The following is a 26,807-nucleotide window of genomic DNA, read 5'->3' as shown; positions in this document are numbered from 1 at the left end:
AGTGTCTTCAATATCACGTTTTTGTTTGTAGGCTTCGATATCAAAAGGATCCATTGATAGTCTTTGGTGATATTGGAAATAGATAGGAATGAGATTTGTGATATTGGAAATAGATAGGAATGAGATTTGTGATATTGGAAGTAGACATGAGTCCCTATATATAAGTACATTGTGTGGTGGACACTGACGGATTCGAAATAAGTTATTGTATTGTATTAAAGCAAACACTGATAATTATTAAAGCAAACAGTGACGACTAGACAACACTCTGATAATTATTAAAGGAAACAGTGACGAGTAGACAACACTCTAATAATTATTAAAGCAAACACTACGGACTAGACAACACTCTGATAATTATTAAAGCAAACAGTGACGAGTAGACAACACTCTGATAATTATTAAAGCAAACACTACGGACTAGACAACACTCTGATAATTATTAAAGCAAACAGTGACGAGTAGACAACACTCTGATAATTATTAAAGCAAACACTACGGACTAGACAACACTGACAAATATTAAAGCAAACAGTTGGGACTAGACAACACTGATAATGTTGACTGAATACAAACAAATATTTGATTAAAATTAATTTTCAAACAGCTCACGCTCCAACTTCCCCAACAGCTCATTCTTCCGGTCATCGAGATGCTCTTCGTCCCTTAACTTTAGATACATTTTCATTTTTTTAGCTTGAGTCTTTTCTTGCAGCAACTTGTTTTTCTGTTGTTTCACCAAAGTTAACTCTTTCAATTGTTCAATCTCTTGCTCTTTTAATTCTTTGAATTGAACCCATTCCTTTTCCACCTTCTCCAATGTCTCGCCCTTGCTTTTCTTCTTACCTTTTTTTTAGCTGCATCCCTACCCATTGGACGAGCACTAGATCCTACAGAGTCCTCGTAAGATCTCTTAGATCCACTACTTCCTGAGTCAACATTTCCTCCCACTTGACTACCATACCGTGGTTGATCTCGGAGAGCGCGCCATTCTTCCATTAAAGTAAATTGAACATTCTTCCCACATCCATATAATTCTTGAGCTTTTTTGAAAACATCATCTTCCGACCAACCGCTTCCTTGCATACGCTTAGCGCTATCATAAGCACCAACCCATTTATTTATTAATTTGTTCATATAATTAAAACGGTTTCGGCATGCAACTACATCGCGCGGAGAATCGAATGAGCAATGCTCGTTACAATACTCAGCAATTTTACCCCAATATGATTCACTTGTCTGGTTTCTTCCGACAACACTGCATGTTCCATATTTTATCCACCCACTAATTAACACCAAATTTTGTTCAGTGTTCCATGATGGTTGTTGGTTTCTCTTGCTCTTTGGAGTTGTATCCTCTGGAGTTGGACCAACTTCATTATCTCGTGTCATTCCACCACGATTTATTTGTGATGAAAATTCAGGATATTCACCAACACTCTGAAAATTTTCATTCACCATTGGCATATAACCATTAAATGGGGGTGTTTGAGATGAATATCCCATCATAGATCTAAAATATGGATTAAAGTTGTTTGGAACAAAGGATGGGTGATTGAAATTTGAGGCAAAACCAAAATTAGACATGTTTTGAGGATTTTGGTTGGGGAATTGATTTGGGTTTTGAGGATGTTGGTTGAGGAATTGATTTGGGTTTTGAGGATATTGGTTGGGAAATTGATTTGGGTTTTGAGGATGTGAGTTGGGAAATTGATTTTGGTAGCTAAAAGGGTAATCAGAAGAATTTTGGGTGTTGGATTGATTGTTAGTGGGATCCATTTCACTAATTAAAGACTAAAACTTCAAAAGAAATGCTAATAATAAGATTAAGAGAGTGAAAATTATGGTTTTTTTTTCTGTGTCCAAATCAAATGATCCAAGTCTCTATTTATAGAGAAAAAAAAATCACGAATTTTGGTGAAAAAAAAAAAATTAAAAAAAATTATTTGCAATGAAATAATTGAGTCCAAAGTATTAAGAAGATAAAAATCCAAGCCAGCCAACCAGAAAGCGACGCGTGGCAGCATCTATCCAAAACAGTTTCTCTCTCCGCGTCCCTCTGTCACAGACGCGCCTTGTCGGCGCGTGTAACGCACGCGCCAAAAAAGCCCAATCCGAGCGCGCCACGTGGCTTCCGGCGTCAGGATTCAACCTATTGAATGTATTCATCATCTCTTTCCTCCAGCTCACTTTCAACACCCCCCTCTCCAATGGTTTGCTTGTTGAATATGGGGTTCAACACCCCCATTGCACATGGTCTTATTAGGACTTGTAAACCTACATAGTAACCCTACAACATAAGTTGTAGGCCTAGTGCAATTAGGATCACCGAAGGTTGTTGATGACAAAACGGTCCAGCCTATTTCGTATCGCCCGTGATTGACCTGCAAAAATAAAAGGCAGAGTAATGTGGACCACTAGTCGTCGTGGGTTTAAAATCTCACATGTCCCTTTTCATGGTGGATTGGCGGGGTGCCACGTCAAAAAAAGAAATCTATGAAAAATAATTGATAAGTTCTAAACAACTTTAAAACATGTAAAATAAAAGGGTTAAATATGTTTTTAGTCCCTATAAATATACCAACTTTTCGTTTTAGTCCCTTTAAAATTTTCCTTCAACTTTTTAGTCCCTTAAAAAAATTTCATCTTTACTTTTGGTCCCTCTTTTAAAGTAAACTCATATATAGAATTAATACTTTTTAATGAAATTTTTCAAGAAAAATTCTAATTATTATAAGAATCTCTCCCAAAAAAATTTAGAATTTTTTAACAAAACATGAATTTAATATGAATTTTTATATTTTTTAAGGTTAAAAATTCATATTTAATTTGTGTTTTTTCTAAAAAATTCTAGTTTTTTTTGGGAATTTTTTTTACAATATTCTTAACATTTCTGCACAATTTTATTTAAAAATACAAAAATTAACTTAAAAATAGGGACCAAAAGTAGTGATTGAAAATTTTATAAGGACTAAAAGTTAAAGGAAAATTTTAGAGGAACTAAAACGAAAAGTTTATATATTTATAAGGACTAAAAATATATTTAACTCAAAATAAAATAAAAACCATTCAAAGAAATCAAAATATAAAACTAACAATTCTAATAAGGGAAACATAAAATTATCATTTAAAACTTCAAACATTCATGATCTATTAAACCAACAAGAAAACCATAAAACCTTAACAAAATAGTCGGTTTAAATCCAACATCACAAACAAAAATTGGATTCAATGTTTAAACCCACACCAACAAAAAAGTTAATAGCAAGCGATAAACAATAATTAGTGTTTTTTTAAGGGAAACAATAACTAATCTTCGACCCAAATTAACAATAGTGTTTGATGCTCTTAGATTTCCCAATTATTACTCCCACCCAATTCTTATTTGCTTCAAGATGTACCCATTCATAGACAATAATATTAAACCTCTCAAAGTTTATAGTTTTTTCAATCAAATATATAAAGGTATGTTCATATGGATTCAAATGTTGGATTTTAAAGGATTGTGGCAACTATTGAAAGTTATTTGTAGTTCGTTTGGAGTCTTACATTGCTTAAGTTATCAGATTGTTAATGAGCTTGAATATTTAAGTCCATTTAACATGGGATTAAAGTCTGGTTAAGGACTACAATTTGAGAATTGTATCCACGTCCACATTATCACTATTAGAAAAAGCAAAATTAGGGAGGGAATTTGGTGGCTAAAAAAAATAAATTCCCTCACAAATTCCTTGGTCGCAAATTTTAGTGACGAAATTAGAGAGGAATTTCACGTTTTTCCTCTCTAAAATTCTCTCACTAAGTTTTTCTTTTTTAGTAGTGTAGACGTGACAATGGGTATTGAAAGTTGATTGTAGTCCTACATTGCTCAAGTTTTCGTTAAATGTATACATACTAGTATACATTTAACATGGGTATTGAAAGTTGTTTGTAGTCCCTAGATCAGTCCAATGGTAAGGGAGTTTTGTTGTAACGATATTGAGGTCCGATTATATATACATACTAGTATAGTGCTAAGCACGAGATGTCATCACGACTTAGATAATGACTTTCATATTTTAATATACATAAAACTAACATGTAGTTTGATGAATAATAGTAAATATGAATAGGAATATTTGTAACCATTTTTCAAGTTGATTTTCTAAAGTAAAAACAACCTATAAAAAAATAATACAATTTACTAAGATCTGTGTATTGTTTTTTTAATAATATAATAAAAAAATATTGAATGGACGTTTTACCAAAATCTATTAGATTTTAGTCCAATTAATTCTTATATTTAAATGTTCATTTTGCATGGGTCTGATTTAAACATTCTTATCGTAGGAGGAAGATAATGATAAAGATTGAAAATTTCTTCTCACTATATCAAGTGACAGACACACACATAAGAGAATGACACTTGTGAATTGTTGTAATAAGAATAACCTTACCTTAATATAGATAGTAGATAAGAATAACCTTAATTTAATATGAGACAACATCTGGACAAGAAATAAATTTATCAAAGTCCGAGGTGTATTTCAGTCGCAATATGAGTGGGGCGGCAAAGGAGGATCTGTCACGGATTATTGGCGTCCGGCATGCGATGGGTACCGAAAAGTATTTGGGGTTACCCTCGATGATTGGTAGAGATATGAGGTCCGTTTTTTCTTTTATCAAGGATCACATTTCGAGATGAATAAATGCGTGGAGGGGATGAACATTATCGAAGGTGGGCAAGGAAGTGTTATGATCAAATCTGTGTTACAATCTATTCCTTCATACATAATGAGTATTTACCTTTTGCCGAATCAGTTATAGATGATATTGAGAAGATGATCAATGCGTTTTGGTGGGGAGGAAGGAGTAACAACCGAAGGATTAAATAGATGGCTTGGGAACGTGTGGCATGCCCCAAACAGTTTGGGGGAATGGGGTTTCGGAATTTCAAAGCTTTTAATCTCACTATGGTAGCTAAGCAAGGATGGAGTTTTCTTTCTAAACCTGAATCTCTGGTTGCTAGAGTTCTTAAATGGAGGTACTTTCCCCGATCTTCATTTTTGGATGCTAAACTCGGTTATAACCTAGTGTTCCGCTTAAGGTTTAAAGTTCGATTCCCCCCGGTGTCAATTTAGGTGGGCTAATTTAGCTTCTTAAAAAAGAAACACAAATATTATATAAAAAATCGTCCACAAGCTAAATAACATGATAAACACGTGATCTTGCAGTAACGAGCCACAACGGATCATGTTTAGGAATCTGAGAGCCGGTGTTATAAGGAGCCAAGAATACCACCACGATAACACCTTGGACAACATGATCCATGGTAGTCCATGGATGTTATATCTTCGAAGATTGTAGCAGCTTCCACTTATGCACACCTGATTGAACTTGGTGGAATTCAAGGAAAGATTAATTTGAAAGTAGGAGGAAAAGAAAAAAATAAACTAGTGCAAAAAGCTTGAAAAGAGAAAAACGATTTTTTAACAACAAACTTTATATGATTTGAAAAATATTGAAGAACAACAAAAATTTGACAATTGAGTAACATGAAAGAGAGAGCAGGAGAACGATGACTGACTAAGAGAACAAGAGAACCCAAAAAGACGTAAAAATAAATTAGAAAATTTCAATTAAAAATAATCTTTAAATTTAAGTTAGAGTTGTATCCCTTAGGCTTTGTTTTGATTGACGGAACAAAATGGAGCGGAGCGGAATGGAATAAATATTCCATTCCATTGTTTGGGTATCATACGACGGAGCGGATTAAATTACTTGTTCCATTGTTTGGGAAGTGAACGAAATTGAATAGGTTATTTTGTTTTTTGAGAAACCATTGATGGAAAGCTAAAACTCTCGATCAATCCATTGATTTTGGAGTTCTTTTATAACAGTCTTGAGTTTTTATTTTTATGTTTAGTTCATTTTTTAGATTCAATTTCTTTTCCGTTCAATCTTTCATCTCTTTGATTTTTGTTTGCAAAATCGTTTTTCATGCTAATACTTTGGTTTATTTCAAATAGAGATTGATATGATCTACTACACTTGGTTATATGTTTGATTGAATCTGGTCATTAGGTAACTGTGGTTTTGTGACATTGTTGATCAATTGATATCTCACTCCCCACCTTAATTTATTTCTTTCGTTTGTTCTTAACTTTAGTGACAATTGATTTAGAGATCCTTGTGAGACGACTAAGGTTGACTTATCTTGTTATTACATTCACTATTATGATTTATTTTGACCTATTTGCGACAACAAATGAATGTTCAATTATGTGTGTATATTTCAAAGAGTACAAAAGAACCCGAGGCCAAATCACAATAAGCTTGTTGTTTTAAGACCATCGTCTTCAAACCAATAATATGAAACATTTGATTCTCTAGGGGACCTCTCTTTTTAAAAAAATTCTCAAAATATATTTCCCTTAATTGTGGAAGGTACTTTGAGACTCAGAAGCTTACTTTGTTGAAAAAGTTGCATTAAAAGAATTAATGTGAGAAAAACATAAGAAAGGAGGTTTGAATTATGTAGGTTTTTCTGAAAAATATTTTTCTAAGTTAAAAATAAACCAGAGGATGCAATATATATGAAGCCTTTTATTTGAATGAAATGAAGTAGTCATGTTTTCGTAAAAAAAAATATTTTCTTAATTAAATTTAAATAACAAGAATGATTTTTGAGGATGCCAATGTTATGATTAGACAAATTGATGGTCGTCAACAAAGATGTATTGGACTCTTATGTTTAGTTTGAATGACTTGATCATTCTTGTCAATACTTTGTATGATACTTGTAATATTTCCATAAAAATTTTAAGTGTTTCTTATTAATTTTTCATCCTCCATTATGAACATATATATGTACTATGATTGGACAATCAAGCAATCTTATTGGTCCGTTCAAATACTTAATATAAATTTCTCAAAATCTTGTTAATAATTTAATTCAATTGAGACCAAATTTTTCTTCCACAACTGCATACTTTTGAGTGCAATTAAATATATATGAAAGTTTTGTTTGAATGTGATAATTTAAAAGTAGAAAAAAAGTTAGTTTTATAAGTAGTAATTTTGATTAAAGCTTAATATCGAAGTCATTCAAATACTTTCACAATAAACCATCAAAGAGAGAATGAAAATTATATAAATTAGATCTTATTTTGAATCACACACGTTGACAATCATGTTCATAGTTTTTATAGAGATTCTTACACATTGTAAGTTTCAATGCCATGTTCAAGAGCATTTTTATTTCTTTATTTTGATTGCAATGATACAATAGAACTCATTAGTGAAAACAACAACAAGTCGTCTTCTCAAGATGAGTAAAGCATCCACTTTTCTGAAATCCCTTGTCGTGACAATCTCTATCACAAGTTGCAGTGCAAGGCACCGTACATACTCCTCCTGGAGGTACCACCACACTAGCAACGAATCCTGAATAAATTCAAAATAAAAATTATATATTATGGATGTATCATTATTATTGAATTTTGTAAAAGATTCATAAAAACAATACTACTTCATAAGAGTTTTTGAGTCATACCAATAACCAAGTTTTTTTTTTTTTTTTTTTAATATGGAGACTATGAACACCATATAACATTCAATAACAATTTTCATTTGATGTAGTAAATTTTATATTTAAAATTTAATTCAGTAGGTAAAACTAATTTATGTCCTTACCTGAACTCATCATCATAAAAATGCAGAGAATACCAAATAGATAAGATTGATTGGTTTGAAATGCCATTTTGTTTGATTTCACGTTATATTTTATTTCTTGTAATAAGTAAAACTAACATCACTTCTATTATATAGGCATCAAAAGTGTATTATACTTTTACTTTATTGAATATCATTAAATTTCATTTGACTATTAATCATATATATAATTATAAATGTATATATTTTTATTATCTTTTAATATAAATAAAATATATCTATATATTGATTAATTTATTATTACCAATATGAAAACATTAATAATAGGTCAGATTCAAAAAGTTAAATTAATCAATATAGTAAATTTTATAAATACAAAATGATATTCCTTTTAAAAAAAAAGGGAAATGGACTAATTTTAGTTTTAATATCTAGATTGTGAGTTTTGATATTTAAATTAAATTAACTTAACTATATTGAGAAAGAATTTAGGAAAAATCACAAAACTAGTACCTTAACTCAGTTTTAGGTAACATTCTCGTCATTTATCTTTTTTTTCTCCGATTTAATCATTTATGTTATTATCAGGTAACACGTTCTTTATCCTTTTTTTGCCCGTTCAATCCTTTATGTTATAAATTATCAATACTGTCCCTAAAAAAGATGTCAATATTGTGTTAATTTTTAAGGGATTTTTTCGATAAAATATGGGTTCTATGTTTTTATGATTAAGATTTGGGTTTGTTTATGAGTTTGATGATTTTTTTCTAAGTTCTTTTTTGATGATTTTTTTTTTTGATAAAAAGGTATAACATTGTTGATATTTTATAACATGAAGGATTAAATTGAGAAAAACCAAGATAAATGACGAAAATGTTATCTGATTATAACATAAAGGATTAAATCGTGAAGAAAAAAAAAAGATAAACGACGAAAGTGGTGCTTGAAATTAAATTAAGGAACAAATCGTATAAATTTGCAATAAATTTATATAAAAAAATGGTCTAATCAAAATTGGTAATTATTTTGTAAATTGTTTTTATGCGACATAGATAACACTTTTACTATTGAAACTGAAATAAATAAGATTGTCCAAGTGAAAAAAAGAAAAAGAAAAAAAAGAAGGTATGAGCTCCACAAAATCTATAGATAATAATAAAACAAACTCATTATTTTGGCAAGTTTGTCATTTGTCATCTTTTAAGAATACTTACTTATGTGGATGATGATGTGTGTTAGTTCTGTTACTTATTCGGTGCTTATGAACTTTGATAGGGTGGGGTCTATTGTACCCGGCCGAGGGTTGCTCCAGGGTGACCCTTTATCATCATATTTATTCATAAGGCATTTAATGGAGGTATTAATCATGGGGTACAAGTTTGTCGTGGTGCTCTAGTGGTGTCCCATATGCTGTTTTCAGATGATTGTTTCTTGTTTTGCAGGGCAAATGTGATTGAACCACAACGTTTACTCACTATTCTCCAAACTTATGAGACAACATCTGGACAAGAAATAAATTTATCAAAGTCTGAGGTGTATTTCAGTCGCAATATGAGTGGGGCGACGTAGGAGGATCTGTCACGGATTATTGGCGTCCGGCATGCGATGAGTACCTGAAAGTATTTAGGGTTACCCTCGATGATTGGCAGAGATAAGAGGTCAGTTTTTTCTTTTATCAAGGATCGCATTTCGAGATGAATAAATGCGTGGAAGGGATGAGCATTATCGAAGGCGGGCAAGGAAGTTATGATCAAATCTGTGTTACAATCTATTCCTTCATACATAATGAGTATTTACCTTCTGCCGAATTCAGTTATAGATGGTATTGAGAAGATGATCAACACGTTTTGGTGGGGAGGAAGGAGTAACAACCGAAGGATTAAATGGATGGCTTGGGAACGCGTGGCATGCCCCAAAGAGTTTGGGGGAACGGGGTTTCAAAACTTCGAAGCTTTTAATCTCACTATGGTAGCTAAGCAAGGATGGAGTTTTCTGTCTAAACCTGAATCTCTGGTTGCTAGAGTTCTTAAAGGGAGGTACTTTCCCCGATTTTCATTTTTGGATACTAAACTCGGTTATAACCTAGTGTTCCGTCTTAAGGTTTAAAGTTCGATTCCCCCTAGTGTCAATTTAGGTGGGCTAATTTAACTTCTTAAAAAAGAAACACAAATATTATATAAAAAATCGTCCACAAGCTAAATAACATGATAAACACGTGATCTTGCAGCAACAAGCCACAACGGATCATGTTTAGGAATCTGAGAGCCGGTGTTATAAGGAGCCAAGAAGACCACCACGATAACACCTTGGACAACATGATCCATGGTAGTCCTTGAATGTCATGTCATCGAAGATTGTAGCAGCTGTTGAGGCAAAATCCCTGATTAATTTTAAAGATAATAAACTTTAATGATTAAGGATTAAATGGACTTTGATTAATTCCTTGGTATTTAACTTGTGCTCTTGAGTGTTTTCACTAAGACAGAAACAAGGTTTGAATCATACCAAGATGCATAAAATCAAAGGACATTGAATCCATGAACTAACTCTGAAGTTCAGAAAGTTAGTTCAGAATGTTGATCAGAAAGTTGATCAGAACGTTCTGATGATAGTTCAGAAGCAACCCAGTTCAGAAGGTTGCTCAGAAGCAACCCAGTTCAGAAGGTTGTTCAGAAGCTACCCAGATTCATCAAGAACGTGAAGAGCATACAAGTACACTTGACATGAATAAAAGGTCCAGAAAAGTACATCTGCATGGATCTATCAACAAATAAAGGCATGGACAAGGATCTATGTCAAAAAGATCTTTAATGTTCATCCAAGACTATGAACATTAAAGTACTAGGAATATTCCAAAGAGAATATTGTCCTAGATGATGCATTCACTGCAATTCAGTTGTATCTTACTATTAGGTTTGATTACATTAAAAGTTAAGTCTTATAAATCAACCTAAAGTAAGAACAAATAGAACATTCTGAGATCAGAATGTTCACTTCTGCACATGCTTCCAGCCATGAACAGTGTAGTTGGTGGAAAGGTGGAAAAAGCTAGAAAAGGAGATCTTGCATCAGAGATAACGTGTACTCTGAGATGAATCAAGCAACTCTCCTTGAAGCATGGGCCTGAAGATTGCAGATCCACTATCCTCTCTCTCTTGCACCAAATCCAAGACAGATTTGGTTCAACTTTATCCTACTTTTTCAAGCAACTTTTGATGCATTTGGAGAAGTAACTTTTGAAGGATAAAACTTGAACATATCTTATGTCACGTATGGAATGGACCCATAAACTCATCTGACATTCATCCTGGATGAACCCAGATGAAGAACATCATGAATATCAAACATTATGATGAAGAACACAGCAACATTCTGATGTTCATCCTGGGAACTCAACAACATTCTGATGTTCAGAATGTTCACCCAGATTTTCAAGTAAAAGCTTGTGGGGCCCAAGACACATGGCATAACACCATTGGTCACCTTACAACGGCTATATGAGCCCAAAAACTCTATAAATAGAGATCAAAGGCTCAGCATTACTTGCACCATTGCAAAGCATACAAGAAAACAACAAAGATTGTTTGAAGCTTTTGCAAAACTGAAATTGATCAATCTCTAAGGCTTTCGTTTACTTAGTGCAAATCAATACTTTCTGTTATCTGAATGATAACTTCTTCCTTCTCCTTTGTTTGATTCACAAACATTCAACCTCCATACAAATTGTAACAAAGTCTCATCTAGCTTTAGGGGTACTAAAGTGTTAGTTTGAGCAAAGGTTGTAAAAGTCTAAGTGGTTAACTTAGCAACAAGGTGCAAGCCTGCTGAGGCTTAGAGAATACAGAATTGTAATTGTTCAGGTGAACAAAGATTGTAAGGTGCAGGATTTGAGAGGTTATCTCAAGCATCATAGTGGAAACTCTCACAAGATTGTGAGGAGTGGACTAACCCACATTGGGTGAACCACTATAAATTCTCTGTGTGTTTATTCTCTCTTCCCTATACTCTTTACTTATTGCATACACAACACACACAAACACATTTACCTTATTAAACTGTTTTTGCACTCAGACATCAGAACGTTCTGAAGTCTGCTGTTAACTTAACCATTCCAAGTTTCAAACTTGAGAATCAATTTACAGGTTTAATTTTTAAAGGGTCACAATTCAAACCCCCCCTTCCTTGTGACTATTTTATCCACTTCAGCAGCTTCCACTTATGCACACCCGATTGAACTTGGTGGAATCCAAGGAAAGATTAATTTGAAAGTAGGAGGAAAAGAAAAAAATAAATTAGTGCAAATAGCTTGAAAAGAGAAAAACGATTTTTTAACAACAAACTTTATATGATTTGAAAAATATTGAAGAACAACAAAAATTTGACAATTGAGTAACATGAAAGAGAGAGCGGGAGAACGATGACTGACTAAGAGAACAAGAGAACCCAAAAAGACGCAAAAATAAATTAGAAAATTTCAATTAAAAATAATCTTTAAATTTAAGTTAGAGTTGTATCCCTTAGGCTCTGTTTTGATTGACGGAACAAAATGGAGCGGAGCGAAATGTAATAAATATTCCATTCCATTGTTTAGGTATCATACGACGGAGCGGATTAAATTACTTGTTCCATTGTTTGGGAAGTGAACGAAATTGAATAGGTTATTTTGTTTCTTGAGAAACCATTGATGGAAAGCTAAAACTTTCTATCAATCCATTGATTTTGGAGTTCTTTTATAACAGTCTTGAGTTTTTATTTTTATGTTTAGTTCATTTTTTAGATTCAATTTCTTTTCCGTTCAATCTTTCATCTCTTTGATTTTTGTTTGCAAAATCGTTTTTCATGCTAATACTTTGGTTTATTTCCAAATAGAGATTGATATGATCTACTACACTTGGTTATATGTTTGATTGAATCTGGTCATTAGGTTAACTGTGGTTTTCTGACATTGTTGATCAATTGATATCTCACTCCCCACCTTAATTTATTTCTTTCGTTTGTTCTTAACTTTAGTGACAATTGATTTAGAGATCCTTGTGAGACGACTAAGGTTGACTTATCTTGTTATTCAATTCACTATTATGATTTATTTTGACCTATGTGCGACAACAAATGAATGTTCAATTATGTGTGTATATTTCAAAGAGTACAAAAGAACTCGAGGACAAATCACAATAAGCTTGTTGTTTTAAGACCATCGTCTTCAAACCAATAATATGAAACATTTGATTCTCTGGGTGACCTCTCTTTTTAAAAAAATTCTCAAAATATATTTCCCTTAATTGTGGAAGGTACTTTGAGACTCAGAAGCTTACTTTGTTGAAAAAGTTGCATTAAAAGAGTTAATGTGAGAAAAACACAAGAAAGGAGGTTTGAATTATGTAGGTTTTTCTGAAAAATATTTTTCTAAGTTAAAAATAAACCAGAGGATGCAATATGTATGAAGCCTTTTATTTGAATGAAATGAAGTAGTCATGTTTTCGTAAAAAAAAAAAAAATTCTTAATTTAATTTAAATAACAAGAATGGTTTTTGTGGATGCCAATGTTATGATTAGACAAATTGATGGTCGTCAACAAAGATGTATTGGACTCTTATGTTTTGTTCGAATGACTTGATCATTCATGTTAATACTTTGTAAGATACTTGTAATATTTCCATAAAAATGTCAATTGTTCCTTATTAATTTTTCATCCTCCATTATGAACATATACATGTACTATGATTGGACAATCAAGCAATCTTATTGGTCCGTTCAAATACTTAATATAAATTTCTCAAAATTTTGTTAATAATTTAATTCAATTGAGATCAAATTTTTCTTCCACAACTGCATACTTTTGAGTGCAATTAAATATATATGAAAGTTTTGTTTGAATGTGATAATTTAAAAGTAGAAAAAAAGTTAGTTTTAGAAGTAGTAAGTTTGATTAAAGCTTAATATCGAAATCATTGAAATACTTTCACAATAAACCATCAAAGAGAGAATGAAAATTATATAAATTAGATCTTATTTTGAATCACACACGTTGACAATCATGTTCATAGTTTTTATAGAGATTCTTACACATTGTAAGTTTCAATGCCATGTTCAAGAGCATTTTTATTTCTTTATTTTGATTGCAATGATACAATAGAACTCATTAGTGAAAACAACAACAAGTCGTCTTCTCAAGATGAGTAAAGCATCCACTTTTCTGAAATCCCTTGTCGTGACAATCTCTATCACAAGTTGCAGTGCAAGGCACCGTACATACTCCTCCTGGAGGTACCACCACACTAGCAACGAATCCTGAATAAATTCAAAATAAAAATTATATATTATGCATGTATCATTATTATTGAATTTTGTAAAAGATTCATAAAAACAATACTACTTCATAAGAGTTTTTGAGTCATACCAATAACCAAGTTTTTTTTTTTTTTTTTTTTTTTTTTTTTTTTTTTTAATTTGGAGACTAAGAACATCATATAACATTCAATAACAATTTTCATTTTATGTAGTAAATTTTATATTGAAAATTCAATTCATTAGGTAAAACTAATTTATGTCCTTACCTGAACTCATCATCATAAAAATGCAGAGTATATCAAATAGATAAGATTGATTGGTTTGAAATGCCATTTTGTTTGATTTCACGTTCTATTTTATTTCTTGTAATAAGTAAAACTAACATCACTTCTATTATATAGGCATCAAAAGTGTATTATACTTTTACTTTATTGAATATCATTAAATTTCATTTGACTATTAATCATATATATAATTATAAATGTATATATTTTTATTATCTTTTAATATAAATAAAATATATCTATATATTGATTAATTTATTATTACCAATATGAAAACATTAATAATAGGTCAGATTCAAAAAGTTAAATTAATCAATATAGTAAATTTTATAAATACAAAATGATATTCTTTTTTAAAAAATGGGGAAATTGACTAATTTTAGTTTTAATATCTAGATTGTGTGTTTTGATATTTAAATGAAATTAACTTAACTATATTGAGAAAGAATTTAGGAAAAATAACACAATTCGTCCCTTGACTCAATTTTAGGCAACACTCGACTTTATCTTTTTTTCTCCAATTTAATCATTTATGTTATTATCAGGTAACACATTCTTTATCCTTTTTTTCCCGTTCAATCCTTTTATGTTATAAAAAGTCAATATTGTCCCTAATAAAGATGTCAATAGTGTCAATTTTTAGGGGACTTTTTCAATAAAATCTGGGTTCTATGTTTGTATGATTAAGATTTGGGTTTGTTTTTGAGTTTGATAAATTTTTTGTATGTTTTTTTTTATGATTTTTTTTTTTTGATAAAAAGGTTTAACATCGTTGACATTTTATAACATGAATGATTAAATCGGGAAAAAACTAAGATAAAGGACGAAAATGTTATCTGATTAAATAAATAACAATGTTTTTATACAATATAGACAACACTTTTACTATTGAAACTGAAATAAATAACATTGTCCAAGTGAAAAAAAGAAGAAAAAAAGAAGGTATGAGCTCCACAAAATACTTTTAAAAAGTGATGGAAAAAAAAAGCAAAAGAAGATTCTTTAATCAGTTTTAACCTAATTTGTTGAGATATGGATTTTGCTGACTTCAGGGATACACATCGTAGATGTTCTTTCCATTTTACTTTTGGGTTTTATTGATTTGCTTTTAACAGAATAAATAAAATACATTTGATTTTCAATTTGATGAAGATGATGAAGGTTGACTGATGGGGAAGATGTAGATTAAAATGATGGAGAAGATGAAAAACCTATTCTTTTTAATTTTTTGCTTTTAACAGAAATATTAAATAGTAATATAATTTTGCTTATCTTGGCGCCACAACAGCATTTTAACGGAGTTGGATGGAAAGGGTAACGGTACAAACATATGCAACATAATACAATTTAAAGGACTAACTTGATACAAAATAAGTCCAAAATGACTAATTTGTTACAAACACTAACTTTTCGGACCCATTAAAAAATCTAACTTTAAAGGACCTCATCATGTATTTGACCTTTAAAATACTATGATTAGTTATATTTTCTGTTTTTCACTCCTAAAGATAAGCTAAATCTTGCTTATTGTAATTCTGAAGAGCCTGAATAAACTCTTCACTTTCATATAAATAATTACTGCAATTTTCTTTCAGTTTGCACCAATATACAACTGGTTTCACAAAACTGATTTGCCCAGTAAATCATAACAATGTTCAAATGGTGTTTTTACTGTTCTGAAGCTAGGATCTTCTTCAGCTCTTTTTTACTTACCTGAAATTTCAAACAAAGAAGAATTAATTTTCCTTCCTAAAAAAAAGCAAAATTGGATCCTCTGCAGCGGATGTGTTGGACTCTTAAGTGGAAGTAAGAAGTCCCACATTATATTAAAATATAAGTGTTGAGCATCATTTAAATAAGGGGACTCATACTCAATGTTCTAAGGTTTTTGGCGAAGATGTGGTGTTCAAACCACTTGTGTAGTTATTCTTAATCCAATGTGGAGATTTATAGGCTACCCTCGTGATTCAAAAGTAGGATCAGAGTCGACGGTTTCTAAAGTAATAGGCTCCTACTCCTAGTATCAAAAGCTTGTCTAGCAATATGGAGGCTAGGTGGCATCTGGAGTGAAAAAGTTCTGCTTGAGGGAGATGCCAAATTAATGGATAGACACGCTTGAGGGAGAGATTCTTGGAGTGTTAAGGGTGAGTGGGAAGTTGCACATTGGATGCAGATGTTTGTGTAGAGCAACCAATAATTAAAAAACTCATGTATTCAATGCCTTATAGTTTTTGGTAAAGATGTGGTATTCAAGTATGGTTTCTATTAACCCAATGTAGAGATCTCCATAGTGTTTTAGGCTCTCCTCGTGAGAGTCCTATATCTAATTGCTATACCGTGATTGCACCGATACAGAGGATCCAAACACTTCACAGTGAAATGGTAAATGACATGTGATTAGGATGTCATAGAAGCAAAAGTAACTTACCTTTCCCATTGCATTGCGAGGGAGTGAGTCCCAAAGGATCAGACGAGTTGGTATCTAACAAAGATATAAACAAATTATTAAACCAAATTTACTTTTGAAATTCCTACAACTTCGATGAATGCAAGATAAATAAATACATTAGATTCAAAATGTTACGTGAACTTTTTCCGCTACCGCAGATGATCATTGCACAATTTAATTGAGCAATCTAGTATTTTAACAAGTGTTTTGTCTAAGTAAACTTCAGTAGAAATACCCACATAAGAATCAATTGGAACATGAAGGAAACGAAATCGATGAAATTTGAAAATTAACAGAATGAAATCACCAGAATTATATGGATACAAAATTTCAGAAAGATATGGAGAGTATGATTAACTTGAATCAATATCACAAGCATTTTCAATGGCAGCTTGTATTTAATTGACACCAATTGCGACAATAAATTAGATGGTTAACACAATTTAAATATGTAGTTAATTATGTCTTGTAGATGGTTAATGAATATAACAAGGTGTCTCAACTTATTAACCGTCAAGTGAACACAATTAACCCCGATTTCAAGTGTTCAAATATACACATACTATAATCATCCAAATTATGTTCAAATGAATCTTATATTTGAGGGGTTCAAAGATACATGATATTCTTTAGCCACAATTTATATTCAAATATACACTTGAAATTCGTGGTTAGTGACATAAAACCGTGGTTAATTGTGTTAAGTGGATGGTTAATGAACTGGGATACCTTATTACATTCATTAACCATCAACTGAACTGTGTCAACTCCATATTTGAACCACATTGAACATCTAATCTGTTGTTGAATTTGATGTCAAAGTTGTGGCAAAATATCACTGCTCTTTTAGAAAATAAAGTACTTAAAATGCGTATGACTTATTTCTTTGTTTTTTTCCTTTTTTTTTTTTTAAAGAAGCACATATTTCTTTGTTTGAATACAAGTTTTGGATAACGTAGTATCATTCGTGATTATAGGTTATTCATAAAGGAGGGGTTAAAAATTTCAGAAATATAAGTTCTATAAAAATGATATCATATATACAAATGGATGGTCCACAAAAACATCCATTGCGAGCAGACTGACTATAAAACAAATAAACAATGACCATGTCACCATACCTTGTAAGGTGCAAGTTTATCTTTGGCCCAAGTGGATAACTCTTCTATGCTTAGAGCCGGCTTTGACTCTTCATCTCGCTTTCGTTTAACATCAGCTTCTGGCACGATAATTGCACCAACAATTTCTCCATATTCTTTGTGTGGTAAGCCCAAGACACAACATTCTGAGACAGCTGGATGCTGCAAAAAGGTTCAGAATCTAAATATCATATCATATAACAACAACTAGCAACCATAAGATGTGAAAACCATAGCCACTTGCCTCTATTATAACTGATTCGATTTCCAATGCAGACAGCTTATAGCCACCGGCCTTGATGATGTCCGCACTAGTACCTGATAAACAGTAGAAAATGTACACAATATGTATTATTTCCATCACAATCTAACTTTTACTACTCTGATGATAAAATCAGACGTAGGGATCTTTTCGCTTTTATTTAGCGAAGCACTAAAACAGTTGACTTCTTGTACACATCCAGTCAATATTGCAAAATTATTAGGGAAAAAACCACGCGTCCCAAAAATTGCTGATAACACTTCAAGCATGGTTTTTACTTGTATTGGAAGATTCATGTTGGGAAAAATTGGAAAGATACAGATCACGGTTATTTTGCTAAAAATTTAAGTTCAGGTGCATTATTATGCATGAGAACCATAAAACATGTGTAGAGAAACAGAAATTTCCTTACGTCCTAGAATGATGTAATATCCATCTTTATCTGTTGTAACTGCATCTCCGGTCTTAAAGAAACCTTCTTCTGTAAATGATTCCTTAGTTACCTACATGGAAATAATAAAATTTCTTAGAGGAAAATGTTATATTTCTTCTAAATGGACTTTCTATTACTAAAATTAATATTGTATATTGATAGGAGCTGAAAATATCTCAATATTATTTACCCGACATAAGAGAGCTCAGCTCCTCACAACAGAGAGAAATCCTCATGAAAACAGAGGTTTGATTTGGTAGTAGTGAGATTGAAAGAGAAAATGTTATGGACCCCTGTGGGGGACAGAGTCACAGTTTTAGAAATGGAAGAAAGAGGTAAACCCATAGTTGTTGATAGAGTCTCTCTTTTAAATTTCAAGTTTTTGATAACCAATTCTTTAATGATCTTATTCTAATGCCCAAATGCCTTTTTAAAAGGCTAAAACTAGCATGAAAAATATCCTGATAAATCTGGGTCATAATAATAACTAGTAACTACCATCCTAATAGATAGAATCAAAAGTAACAATGAATAGGATCCGAAATCAAGGATCCTATTTTTTGGGCATTGGAGTCAGACATCAGCCCAATCGTCCTTTTTACATACTCAAAGCAAGTACATCTGTGACTTGTTGGCTAAGAAAAGTATGACTAATGCAAATAAATTACCACACCTATGGTAAGAGATGCCAAATTGTCTAAACATGTGATAAATCTCATGACTGGACCTTCTCTCTAGTTTTTTTTTTGCTGAAGCGAAACATATGGAGATTGATCTGTTCTTGGTGCGTATGAATGCTCTCGCGAAGCAATTTATTGTCATGCATGTACCAGCTACATATCAATGAATTGACTTACGTAAAAGCCTCTGCCTTCAGCCTAATTTGAGAGAATTGTCTACTCTGTCCTAATTCACTGATGTGTATTACTCGGCTTTCAGCCCACTTAGTGTGATAAGGCTTGGTTGTTGTTGTTGTTGCTGTTGCTGTATTACTCAGCTTTCACTTAGTTTATTATAGTAGCTAATTAGTTTACAAATAGTTTTTGTTATAACTGAATAATGAACTCTGAGCTAACTCGTCTTTGAAAAAGTCTCTCCTTGAACTCACGTGTTTTTATGAGAAATAATTCTTTGACGATTCTATTCCAATCCTCCAATGTTGTTATAAAGTCTACAAATTGCAAGAATGAGATCCTGGTTATCCTAGTTATTTAGGATCACAACTAAGAAATATCTTAATTGATAGAATCAAAACTAACAATGCTAATTGATAGAATCAAAAGATTCTGTTTTGCAAATCTTATGTTGAGAACCTAAATAAACAAAAATAATTCAGACTTTAAAAAGAGGTAGGTAATCCTAATCAGTGGAATTATCATGTGCCTTTCTTACTCTAGTATTGCTGGCCCACAAAAGCATCCACAATACCTAGAGACTGCAGCAAGCAATCTTCACCTAGGACAAAGTGACCAACTTTACCCTAAATTTTCCACTCTCCTATATTTCTCTGCAGGATACGCTCCCTATAAACATTTAGTTTTTTCCCAATGAGAACTCTCTCAATTCCTCCCTAAGATCCCTACTTTTCCCCCATATTTCTCTTAGCATATAACACCTAATTAGTTTCAGCGCCTAACATATTCCTTTTATTGAGTTTAATCCTTAGCACCATAGAACTTCTGTTGCTCAAAATGTGAAAAACCTATAACAAATGTAGAGCCTTAGGATAGTGGTGGGGCATAACAAGGAAATAGGCAAAATATCATGTTAAACGTGCATTATACATCAATAAGAAATTGTTTGTACTATAAAATAAAATGAAGAACAAGTAATAGTTATTACTAATTGATGATTTCAGAATCATTAGATTTAAGAAAACAGCATTCTGACTGAAAATACCTCTGGAAGTTTCCAATATTCTTTAAACAATGATGGACTTTTAACGCAAAGCTCGCCGGCTTCATTAATTTCATTCCCATGCTCCTCATCTGCAAGAATCTTGACCTGTTACACATACAGAAATCACTTTAATGAGTGTTGTGACAAATTTGTGCCCAGACCATATGATAAAAATCATCCAGACTGCTGTTTCGGGGGTCTGATCATGTAAACAGATTATGCAACAGTGGAATTGAGAGATAAAAAAGCCCATATTCTATGATCAATAGCAAATGGAATTTTTTTCAAAAATAAAAATAAAAAATAGCAAATGGAAAAGTTCTACTTCAACTAACCTGCACACCAGGCAATGGTTTTCCGACTGTGCCTGCCTTACGCTCACCTTTCAATGGATTTGACAATGCCATGACAAACTAGAACATTGATAGAATAGAATGAGATTCATATTAAAAATTGTTACAAAATTAATGAGAATTGTAGCAAAATACAATACATATGATTCTCTATAAAGTTGAAGAACTTAAACTAAAGCGACCTTACTTCCGTCATGCCATATCGCTCCAATAAACGATGGCCAGTGATAGCTTCCCATTCTTGCATAACAGGTTGAGGAAGTGCAGAGGACCCACACATCTGAATAATAGCATGATAATATATCAGATTTCAGAAATTGAGTTAGTATTAGCATACATAACATAAAGTGCAGCGAGTTTATGCATGGTAAATTGCCACACCAATAAGTTTTACTACTCACTGATTAAGTCAAATTAAAAAATAAAGAATAACCTTCATTTTCTGAAATTCAGACAAAGATCCATTGATATTCTTTCAAGAGATAAAAACTCTTGATGCATGGAGCATCAACTTACCATTAAACGCAAGTTCCTTGCAGCAGATGCTGACACAGCTTGTAGCTCAGGATCCATCGCACGATAACCTTGTATTAATCGGGCGTACATAGTTGGAACCTTCAAATAGGAATTATTTAACCATGATGAGGTCACCCAAGACAAATTTTCCAATCATTGCGACTACAGTTGATTGAAAATAGTATGTATATGGATTTGATTTTATTTTTTTGAAATGTGAAAAGTTTTCATTTTTCAAGAATAAAAAAGAACACCATCATATGGTCTGTAAAAGCTGTTTCTTATGATTATGGCAGCAAATATAATTCTTCTTCATTTTTCAGCCAGGCCTAAATTACACATCAATGCTGATAAGAATGATACGTACTCCAGTGAATACAGTTGTAGCATCATCAGCCTTAGATCCTTCAGTTGGATATGACTCACGCCATCTCTTCCAAATTCCGCCGACACTAAATTTTGGCAAAAACTCAACCTTCAATAAGACAATGAGATTCTTAGCATACACACAAACTATATATTCAAAATGGATACTACATATTTGAAAGCCACTTGAAACCAACATATACATTTTTTTTCTAATTGTATTTGCTAGGAGAATAAATTACCGTGGAACCTGCATAGAGAGGGGCCAGTAAACCATTGAAAAGCCCGTGGACATGTATTTCATGTAAGTCAAGGATTGACGTTGCAAAGATATTCCAAATAACATATTCAGAAAATATACTAAATAGTAATATGTTTTCTAATTACAAAAATATGGAATAATGCATACAAAAAAAAAACTTCAATGGATATGATGTAGTGGTAGACAATGCAAAAACTGATCAGCAGATGTGTACTCCCATGCTTTTGTCAAGGATTGGACCTAAAATCAAGACATAATGAAAACAAAAATTAGAGAAAAACAGAAATAAAGTAGGAACGAATTGACATGCTCAAGTCAACAAAGACTAAAGTGTGTTAAGTTATGATTCAAATGAAGTTACAAACAGCAGAATTTGTATGATTTGATTATTCTACCAAAATAACTTGAAAAATAATAGAATTAGTGTTCAGAAAGAGGATTTATCAAAGTAATGAAATTGTCTATTTGATCCTTCAAAAAAGAAATTGTTTATTTGAGGTAGGACTAAATGTAACTGGATAATTCATAAAGCATACCTGAGCAATGATGCTTCCGTGTGTATGAACAACTCCCTTAGGTTTACCTGTTGTTCCACTAGTGTACAAAATGAGTGCCGGGTCTTGACCTAAGACAAAGGATATGAAAAACAAATGATGAATGAGAAAGAAGTGACAGCAAATAGCAACCAAAAGATTATGTTCTATCCAATATTTAAAAGCTGATATCATACTTGATCTTTCGAATTTTTCCAGGAGAATTCCGTCTGCATCAATTTTCCCATTCTGTGAATGTTCATCTCTGCTCTTCTCTAACGACTTATTAGCAACTGGTGGAAGATGAAAAAATTGAGAAGAGGTTTTATTGGCAATGTTTTGCATTAATTCACTATGATCTTCAGTACTCAGTATTGCAGACGTGTCCTATAGCCACAGAATAAAATTGAAGCATAAAGGTTGTGCAGAATAAATAAATAAATAGGCCAACAATTGTACATATAACCAATTATTTCTTCCTTAGGTACAATATGAAATCTATAATATGTAAGGTATTTATGTCATTAACTTTCACAAAGGCAAACATCTACATATAAATCAGCTATTTGAAAGTTGAGATAAAAGGTATGAAGACAACGTCAAGGGAAAATTAATGAAGTCCTGACTTCATAATGTTCACAGGTCATATGTTAAACAAATAAAAGAAAGGGGTACGATGGAACTATATAAGAAATGGAGGATTCTAAAGCATACCGAGTTATTCATCACATACAGTAGCTCTACTTCTGGATAGCTGACTGCAAGTGGAACAGCAACACCCCCACTAAGCCAAGTCCCAAGTACTGCAGCAACAAATTCAGCAGAGGGTTTGGCTACAATTCCTATTCGAGCTCCACCAAGATTTCCCTGGGTTTTGGAGCCATCAATAATTGACTAAATAATTATTTTCTGCATATGTATGGATGTAGGATCACACTCCCATAATATAACAACAATCACACAAATGCCAAACAACAGACTAAGCATTTCATTACTCTTCAATTCTTAACATATGATCAAAACAGAATAGCTTAAAAAAACTGTGGGTTTTAAAATATAAGAACAGGGTGCCTCCTGTTACATTCAAGTTGTTTCCTACTGTTAGTATGAAGGTTTCAGACAACACAAGAAGACCCCTATATAGTATACATTTTATGAAATATCCACCACCTTGTAGGCAGTTACTAATCTTCGTCGAAGAACCTTTAGGACACGGAAGGTGGATTCTCCCTTCCCAACCAAGTTTTCTCTATATGCCAAAATTAAGAGAACAAACTCATGAACATTTGATAAAGTTGCCTGAGTCTCTTACCAGTTTGACCAACTACATGTTGGCTATTCTTGTGCATTTAGTTCAAGAGGAACATATGCATCTTACAGAGTGTCTCTTTGTTCTTAAATATGCAATGGGATATATGATGGTATCTTTAGCTTCTTATTGATGCTGAAGCATTTTCCCCTGCTTGTTTCAAAGAGCTTCCACCTTAGATGTGCCTGAGTCTCTTACCTGCCTTGCTCCATTCTTAATTATCTTCATGCCTTTAGATAGTTTTTGTTTTTTGTGTTCCTAGAAACCGTACTATGCCCCCTTTTTATTTTATTTTTTATATATAAATTAATAATATTTTTTATATTTGAAAAAGAATAGCATAATAACTCTTTTAAGTCGATGGGAATTTCCATTCATCATATTCGTCCAATGCTAACCAATGGCAGTCCCTATTTCATCAGACAAAGAGAATAGTAGGGGAATTCCAAGTTGTAACTCACTGCTTTGACATTACTTCCACATAAGAGATTAGATATCTTCTGCGCCGAAGAGATAATTTGCATGTAACTATAACTCTTCTGATCAGCTCTGATAGCAACATTTCCATGGGATGCAAAGTCTTGCTTTGCAATTGCTTTGAGTACCTCCATAAATGAAGAAGATGGAGATGCTATATAAAAAGAACAAACAATCAAATAGTCATACAAATGAATTTAGTAGGTACTAAACCATGTTTACATTATGCTTAATGAGCAATCACGGGATTAACCATTTGACAGTCTTCTCAAGGGACTAATCAATAAACTGCTGACTGTTGAGAACCAAGATGACCCTTCTAGACTTTCAAGCAAAGCAATTACATAATCATAAAATAATCATAACAACTCAATGTAAACCTTATTCCTTACAAACTGTACATTATAGTAACAATAAGTAAGTTATAATAACTGAGAATTTTATACAACTGTCTGTAGCATTTAGAACCAAGTAACCCTTTATCGATATGTTAAAAGTTGAAGCCTAAGGTTCACAAAACAACAACAAAAGCATTAACTATCGATGTTGCATGTACAAATAATTGCTCAAGACAACTCAGCTTTATGCTTCTTTCTGTCACCGGCATTCGAACCTGGATTGCAATGGAATAGCTTTTAGGACTATTGCCACACGGCCAGAAATGCCAGTTCCAGACAACTCAGCTTTGCATAACACACTATTTTGTTTCATTTTATTTATCTACCCTTAACATCTTATATTTTTTTTAATCAAGCCTTAACATCTTATACTATAATGATACCAAAACATGTGTAAAATTTGGATTTGGATTTTCCACAGTTGTGAAATTTCGTATATTTGTTATTATTACAGAAATTTCGTATTTGATAATTACGTAAACTTACACAAGCATATCTATATACACCAACTTATTGACTAACTACCTAGTAATAAAGTAAAATTAATGGCTTATTTGAGCTTATCTGTTAGCATAAACAATTGTGAAACTGTTCAAGAGAATATGACCATAAGTTGTTTTCAACTTATTTCCTTAAGCTCTCCTTGTAGCTTATATGAATACAGTTTGACTTCATTTTATTAAAACAGTTTATATATAAGAACTTATATGATAAGTGCTGAATTAAGCTTGTTTATTCAAACATGGCAATGATATCAAATTCAATGTAAAAAAAAACCAAACAATTGAGCTCAAGTGGTTAAGGAGGTCATCTGACGAATTGTTTAGGAGCATTAACATACAAAAAAAAAAAATCATCGGCCAATGAGAGAAAGAGAGACTTACATGAGTGTGACGATGAACGAAATTGAGAGAAAGAGAAGGTCGGGTGAGTAGAAGAAGAAGAAGTTACGTAACCAAAAGAGTGAGGAAGTTTACGAAAAGAAATGAAAGTAAAGTGTTTGTTAAAAGTCCTAAATGAGTTTCTCATTTTGTATTTGTAGAAGAAGTGGGTGGAATGAAACTTTGTGTGTTTTTTTGTAACTTGGCGTTTTCTTCTATGTCCCTTTCTTTCTTTATTCAATCAGAAAAACGTGAGCGTTTTGTTTTTGTTATGGATATCTATCTGCTTAATCTAAAAGGGTTAGGTGATTATGATGATAAAATCTGTTTCTGGATGGATTATATAAACAGATTTTTTGAGAAAGAGGCTTATTGTTGCGTGAATTACACTCATTCAAATCAATTTTACCTTATTTAAGTATTTCCCATTTGGCTTAAGCAAATTGCCAAATCCTCCAAAATCACGTTTCATTTTTATAGTATTGTTTTTGTAAGGAGACATTGCACTGCAGCATTTTTTCTTTTTTTAATAAATTGAAAATTCATGATTCGAATTTCAATTTCCGTCTATATAACACAATATCATTGTCAACTAAGTTATGCTCGGAGACATCTATTTGAACCTTTTATGAAGTCTATATAATTTTATTATACTTTTTACTTTATTTCATATGTATGAAATTTTCACTGTTACATAACGGTTGTTGGAGAATCGGTGGATTCTACTCTCTCAGCCGAATTTTCTCTATAATCAAGAGATATATATCATTATCCTTCTTTCAATTGAATTTTTTTTGTCCCCGTAAATTTAGCTAAGTTAGTAAGGACAATACATAAAATACATAATATATATGCAAGGTTCGAACCCTCACCACAAAAAAAATTGATTTTTTATTTTTTTCATAAGTTGAAAATTCAACCATCTTGTTGCATGTTCAAGGGATCTAAATCTTTATCCATGGCTTGTTGGTGAGGAGTGTGAAATTTTATAAACTATCTTTAATTTTGATTCTTAAGCAATGTAAACTTTTCCGGATTGTATTTTGTAACAAATATAGAGGACTTAATACATCCTTTTTTTTTTTGAAGGATGACTTAATACATCCTTAACACACAGTTAAAAAAACCATAGGAAAGGGTCACATAACTACTTTTAAAAATATTTGCCAGGGTGGCATCCTAATTAACTTCAAAATTAAGCCACTCGCCTGTGTAGTTTATGCATATCTACCACGTCATATATACAAGAGATAATAATCAAAGGGTTAACGTACACATTGCAAAATATAATGAAGAAGAAAAAGG

The 26,807-nt window shown here is 32.1% G+C and overlaps 2 protein-coding genes and 1 long non-coding RNA gene across 4 annotated transcripts; all 3 read right to left on the bottom strand.

Moving 5' to 3' along the window:
• Positions 1-592: 592 nt before the first annotated feature.
• LOC25491412 (glutathione S-transferase T2) lies at positions 593-1,506 on the bottom strand. The gene is made up of 2 exons (XM_039833822.1): positions 847-1,506; positions 593-727 (listed from the first exon to the last, which is right to left on the bottom strand). Exons 1-2 carry the CDS (start codon positions 1,504-1,506, stop codon positions 593-595), a joined length of 795 nt encoding a protein of 264 aa, XP_039689756.1.
• A 12,128-nt stretch (positions 1,507-13,634) lies between these two features.
• Positions 13,635-14,346, bottom strand: LOC120580024 (uncharacterized). Its single transcript, XR_005645642.1, has 2 exons — positions 14,208-14,346; positions 13,635-13,941 (listed from the first exon to the last, which is right to left on the bottom strand). It is a non-coding gene; the product is annotated as an uncharacterized lncRNA (long non-coding RNA).
• A 1,194-nt stretch (positions 14,347-15,540) lies between these two features.
• LOC25491411 (malonate--CoA ligase) lies at positions 15,541-25,861 on the bottom strand. 2 transcript variants are annotated; one of them, XM_024781960.2, is made up of 17 exons: positions 25,506-25,850; positions 24,208-24,377; positions 23,152-23,304; positions 22,635-22,824; positions 22,441-22,529; positions 22,075-22,144; positions 21,885-21,937; positions 21,644-21,751; positions 21,277-21,375; positions 20,948-21,040; positions 20,743-20,820; positions 20,408-20,512; positions 18,488-18,578; positions 18,058-18,131; positions 17,796-17,975; positions 16,654-16,707; positions 15,541-15,938 (listed from the first exon to the last, which is right to left on the bottom strand). In XM_024781960.2, exons 1-17 carry the CDS (start codon positions 25,648-25,650, stop codon positions 15,894-15,896), a joined length of 1,797 nt encoding a protein of 598 aa, XP_024637728.1. In that variant the 5' UTR covers positions 25,651-25,850; the 3' UTR covers positions 15,541-15,893. The 2 variants fall into 2 exon arrangements, with proteins under 2 accessions (XP_024637728.1, XP_039689117.1); XM_039833183.1 differs by lacking the exons at positions 15,541-15,938; positions 16,654-16,707; positions 17,796-17,975; positions 18,058-18,131 and adding an exon at positions 18,699-18,801 and having other exon boundaries at positions 18,482-18,578; positions 25,506-25,861.
• Between the last annotated feature and the right edge of the window lie 946 nt (positions 25,862-26,807).

This window comes from Medicago truncatula, chromosome 4, assembly GCF_003473485.1.
Source record: "Medicago truncatula cultivar Jemalong A17 chromosome 4, MtrunA17r5.0-ANR, whole genome shotgun sequence".
Lineage (NCBI taxonomy): Eukaryota > Viridiplantae > Streptophyta > Magnoliopsida > Fabales > Fabaceae > Medicago > Medicago truncatula.
The sequence above is the reverse complement of the archived record's forward strand: the minus strand, read 5'-3'. Positions and strand labels throughout refer to the sequence as shown.

Bases quoted from the DNA above. Each gene is read 5' to 3' on its own strand.
- LOC25491411 (XM_024781960.2), bottom strand. From the start codon at position 25,650: ATGAGAAACTCATTTAGGACTTTTAACAAACACTTTACTTTCATTTCT. The intron at 21,376-21,643 runs GTACGTATCATT...TCCTATTTGAAG, and splicing joins CTACAACTGTATTCACTGGA to GTTCCAACTATGTACGCCCG. The intron at 16,708-17,795 runs GTATGGTGACAT...TATCTTTGTTAG, and splicing joins ATAAACTTGCACCTTACAAG to ATACCAACTCGTCTGATCCT.
- LOC25491412 (XM_039833822.1), bottom strand. From the start codon at position 1,506: ATGGGATATTCATCTCAAACACCCCCATTTAATGGTTATATGCCAATG. The intron at 728-846 runs GTAAGAAGAAAA...GTGAAACAACAG, and splicing joins GGGATGCAGCTAAAAAAAAG to AAAAACAAGTTGCTGCAAGA.